Source organism: Oncorhynchus clarkii, chromosome 13, assembly GCF_045791955.1.
Source record: "Oncorhynchus clarkii lewisi isolate Uvic-CL-2024 chromosome 13, UVic_Ocla_1.0, whole genome shotgun sequence".
NCBI classification, from domain to species: Eukaryota; Metazoa; Chordata; class Actinopteri; order Salmoniformes; family Salmonidae; genus Oncorhynchus; species Oncorhynchus clarkii.
Genome location: NC_092159.1, coordinates 2,993,881 through 2,999,160, shown reverse-complemented (window position 1 = coordinate 2,999,160; position 5,280 = coordinate 2,993,881). Strand labels below are relative to the sequence as shown.

Genomic DNA, 5,280 nt, shown 5'->3' with positions numbered 1-5,280 from the left:
TCTCCTCCCTCTCTCTCCTCCCTCTCCTCTCTTTCTCTCCTCTCTCTATCTCCTCACTCTCTCCTCCCTCTCTCTCCCCTCACACTCCTCCCTCTCTCTCCTCTCACACTCCTCCCTCTCTCTCCTCTCACACTCCTCACTCTCTCTCCTGTTTCTCTCCTCCCTCTCTCCTCTCTCTCTCTCCTCATTCACTCTCAACATACCAAGTCAGGAAAACCAGTGGTTTGAAATATCAAAACAGTATCTTTATTTATTTTCCTGGTAGGTGGATGATCAACAGTTATGTCCCAATGGAACTCTAACTACAGTATTCACTAGTCAACATACAGAGGAGAAACAACCATCACAAATCGGTTCGGTCAGTAACAGTCTACTATAACCTCGTCAGTGTGTCTGTAGCGTTCAGGATGTGGGTCGGTCAGTAACAGTCTACTATAACCTCGTCAGTGTGTCTGTAGCGTTCAGGATGTGGGTCGGTCAGTAACAGTCTACTATAACCTCGTCAGTGTGTGAGGTGTCTGTAGCGTTCAGGATGTCCTCCAGTAGAGAGAGGGGTGAGTTCTGGACATGGTCACTACTCTGTGATAACACACTCTGCCTCTCCTCTAGACCCAACGACCACAGCACCTCACACACCCTCGCGCTACCCTCACACACACTCTTCCCTGTCGACCTATCGCGGGCTTCGGAGCCAGCCCCGTCTGTCCTTTCAGAATCTCTGTTCTTGTTTGGCCTATCACAACCTTCTTCCCTGGACTCTTTAATCCAATCAGATCCTCTCTTCTCCTGTAACTTCCTCGTGACCTCCCGCTCCCAAACCTGACCCCTCAGATCAAAAGTCACCGTGGCAACTGTTGCGTCGTCAGTTGTCATAGCACCTTTCTTTAGCGACCGGGACGGACACACCGCGTCTCGTAGTCGTAGCAACAGACTACAGGCTTTTAAAGCTACAGGTCTGTCGCAATCAAACAGGCCGTTGAGCAACGCTGTTGCAACGCCGAGCTCCACCAACCGAGACAGACCACACACTACAGATGTAGTTGGGTGTGTGTGTGTGGGGGGCGTGTGTGTGTCAGTTGGGTGTGTGTGTGTGGGGTGTGTGTGTGTGGGGGGTGTGTGTGTGTCAGTTGGGGTGTGTGTTAGAAGGGGTGAGGGCTGGCTTGGCGTCACAGCGTAGGTGTGTGTGAGGTCAGTTGGGGTGTATGTTAGAAGGGGTGAGGGCTGGCTTGGCGTCACAGCGTAGGGGTGTGTGAGGTCAGTGTGTGTTAGTAGGTTTGTCCCTCCAGAGCCACCGTAAGGGGGAGGAGCTGACCCCAGCTCTGACTCCTGGTGACCTGGAAGTGTTTCCTCCATCAGGAGCTCAACCAGCTCCAGGGTGTGAACTTTGACCTCCCAGTCCAGATCAGTGCTGCCCAGCGATAGGACAGAACACAGCGAGGAGGAGGAGGAAGATGATGGGTGTGTCTTTAGCCAGCTGATGAAGAACTGGACAACAGCACGTCTGGGGAAGCCCTCTGAATCCTGAGACAGGATGTCTAGTAACTGACCCAGGGTCTGCTCCTGGAGAGAACGCACACAGTAACAGGACGACACTTTTTGTGAACATTATTTACCCCATAATGACATCACAATACCCCATAATGACAAAGTGAAAATGTGTTTTTTTTTTTTTTTCTTTGCAAATTCTTTGAAAATGAAATACAGAAATATCTCATTTACATAAGTATTCACACCAGCGAGTCAATACATGTTCGAATCATCTTTGGTAGTGATTACAGCTGTGAGTTTTTCTGGGTAAGTCTCTAATAGCTTTCCACACCTGGATTGTACAATATTTGCCCATTATTCTCTTCAGAATTCTTCAAGCTCTGTCAAATTGGTTGTTGATCATTGCTAGACAACCATTTTCAGGTCTTGAAATAGATTTTCAAGCAGATTTAAGTCAAATCTATCTAAGCCACTGTCTTCTTGGTAAACAACTCCAGTGTAGATTTGGCCTTGTGTTTTAGGTTACTGTCCTGTTGAAAGGTGAATTCATCTCCCAGTGTCTGGTAGAAAGCAGACTGAACCAGGTTTTCCTCTAGGATTCTGCCTGTGCTTAGCTCCATTCAGTTCATTTTTTATCCTGAAAAACTCCCAAGTCCTTAATGATTACAAGCAATACCCATAACATGATGCAGCCACCACTAATGCTTGAAAATATAGCGAGTGGTACTCAGTAATGTGTTGAACTGGATTTGCCCCAAACGTAACACTTTGTATTCAGGACAAAAAGGGACTTGCTTTGCCACGTTTTTTCCAATATTACTTTAGTGCCTTGTTGCAAACAGGATGTTATGGAATATATTTATATATATTCTGTAACAGACTTCCTTCTTTTCACTCTGTCTGATAGGTTACTATTGTGACGTAACTACAACGATGTTGATCCATCCTCAGTTTTCTCCCATCACATGCAACTTATTAAAACATATTTTGACCCCTGAACTTATTTAGGCTTGTCATAACAAAATGGCATTTCATTTCTTATTTAACCTTTATTTAATTAGGCAATATCTGACAGTACACAGTATATCTGACAGTACACAGTATATCTGACAGAACACAGTATATCTAACAGTACACAGTATATCTGACAGTACACAGTATATCTGACAGTACACAGTATATCTGACAGAACACAGTATATCTGACAGTACACAGTATATCTGACAGAACACAGTATATCTGACAGTACACAGTATATCTGACAGTACACAGTATATCTGCCAGTACACAGTATATCTGACAGTACACAGTATATCTGTCAGTACACAGTATATCTAACCTAGGATTGGACAGTCCTCTCTGAAGGCTCAGTACACAGTATATCTGACCTAGGATTGGACAGTCCTCTCTGAAGGCTCAGTACGCAGTATATCTGACAGTACGCAGTTTATCTGTCAGTACACAGTATATCTGACCTAGGATTGGACAGTCCTCTCTGAAGGCTCAGTACACAGTATATCTGACCTAGGATTGGACAGTCCTCTCTGAAGGCTCAGTACACAGTATATCTGACCTAGGATTGGACAGTCCTCTCTGAAGGCTCAGTACACAGTATATCTGACCATGGAAGTGTTGACTCCAGACTGACTAGTATCATCCACGTGTCCCATCAACTCTCTGTCCACCAGAGTATCAACACAAAGACTACAGCTGCTATTCATTTCCTTTTACTGTTTGCGATTCACTAATTATTATTTTTGATTCGATTCACCGCGATTGAACCGGATTCCAACTACTACAATGGCGAATCGAATCATTTGATTCGATTCACCGCGATTGAACCGGATTCCAACTACTACAATGGCGAATCGAATCATTTGATTCGTCAAAATCTTTTGTTTTAAAATATCAGATTTATATGAATTAAACAAATCTTTATAAAAAAAATGGTATATATATATATACAAATATTCATAACAAAAAAAAATGTGTATATATATATATATATATATATATATATATATATATATATATATATATATATTGAGAAATGTGAAGCGGGCATCCGTTATACAGTAAATGAAATGTGTAGGTCAGAGTCTCACCTGTGTCTGGTTCCCTTGCTCCCCCTGCTGGTCACTGAGTGGGAGTGTCCTGGCCAGGGCAGAGATGGCACTAGCCCTCACATAGCTCTCCTGATCACACAGCGCCTCCAGCAGGATAGGAGTGACGGTGCAGCTTAACGCCTCACACAGCTGGCCGAGGAACTCCAGAGTGGAGTCTCGAACCTCCCAACGCACGTCACACACACGCTTCTTTAGCACGGGCAGGAGGTCTGTTACAACACACACACACACACTCCCTGAACCTTCAGTGACCAGATATGTTGACTCCCTGTACCTTCAGTGACCAGATATGTTGACTCCCTGAACCTTCAGTGACCAGATATGTTGACTCCCTGAACCTTCAGTGACCAGATATGTTGACTTCCTGAACCTTCAGTGACCAGATATGTTGACTCCCTGAACCTTCAGTGACCAGATATATTGATGTTGACTCCCTGTACCTTCAGTGACCAGATATGTTGATGTTGACTCCCTGTACCTTCAATGACCAGATATGTTGATGTTGACTCCCTGAACCTTCAGTGACCAGATATGTTGATGTTGACTCCCTGAACCTTCAGTGACCAGATATATTGATGTTGACTCCCTGAACCTTCAGTGACCAGATATGTTGACTCCCTGAACCTTCAGTGACCAGATATATTGATGTTGACTCCCTGTACCTTCAGTGACCAGATATGTTGACTCCCTGAACCTTCAGTGACCAGATATGTTGACTCCCTGAACCTTCAGTGACCAGATATGTTGACTTCCTGAACCTTCAGTGACCAGATATGTTGACTCCCTGAACCTTCAGTGACCAGATATATTGATGTTGACTCCCTGTACCTTCAGTGACCAGATATGTTGATGTTGACTCCCTGAACCTTCAGTGACCAGATATGTTGATGTTGACTCCCTGAACCTTCAGTGACCAGATATATTGATGTTGACTCCCTGAACCTTCAGTGACCAGATATGTTGACTCCCTGAACCTTCAGTGACCAGATATATTGATGTTGACTCCCTGTACCTTCAGTGACCAGATATGTTGACTCCCTGAACCTTCAGTGACCAGATATGTTGACTCCCTGAACCTTCAGTGACCAGATATATTGATGTTGACTCCCTGAACCTTCAGTGACCAGATATGTTGATGTTGACTCCCTGTACCTTCAGTGACCAGATATGTTGATGTTGACTCCCTGAACCTTCAGTGACCAGATATATTGATGTTGACTCCCTGAACCTTCAGTGACCAGATATGTTGATGTTGACTCCCTGTACCTTCAGTGACCAGATATATTGATGTTGACTCCCTGTACCTTCAGTGACCAGATATATTGATGTTTGATTGGTTCTCTGTACCTTCAGTGACCAGATATATTGATGTTTGATTGGTTCTCTGTACCTTCAGTGACCAGATATATTGATGTTGACTCCCTGTACCTTCAGTGACCAGATATACTGATGTTTGATTGGTTCTCTGTACCTTCAGTGACCAGATCAGCCAGTGAGTTAGGCTCTGCAGACACACGAAGCCACCTCAACATGGCCTGGTAGTTCTTCTGGAGCACCTGAACACAGGAGACAGAAGGAACACACACACACACACACACACACACACACACACGTCATTAATCCACTAGGAAACTAGGAGAGACGGGAGAGAAACCCAACAGAGTTA

At 44.5% G+C, this 5,280-nt stretch overlaps 1 protein-coding gene across 1 annotated transcript in view; it reads right to left on the bottom strand.

The window, feature by feature from the left end:
- Nucleotides 1-223: 223 nt before the first annotated feature.
- LOC139424283 (BRCA1-associated ATM activator 1-like) overlaps nt 224-5,280 on the bottom strand; it is a 52,397-nt gene continuing 47,340 nt past the window's right edge. The window contains exons 11-13 of the mRNA XM_071175978.1: nt 5,086-5,170; nt 3,594-3,823; nt 224-1,560 (exon numbers count right to left, since the gene is read on the bottom strand). Of these exons, the coding sequence (XP_071032079.1) occupies nt 478-1,560; nt 3,594-3,823; nt 5,086-5,170 (1,398 nt within the window). The 3' untranslated portion in view covers nt 224-477. The remainder of the gene's footprint in view (nt 1,561-3,593; nt 3,824-5,085; nt 5,171-5,280) is intronic.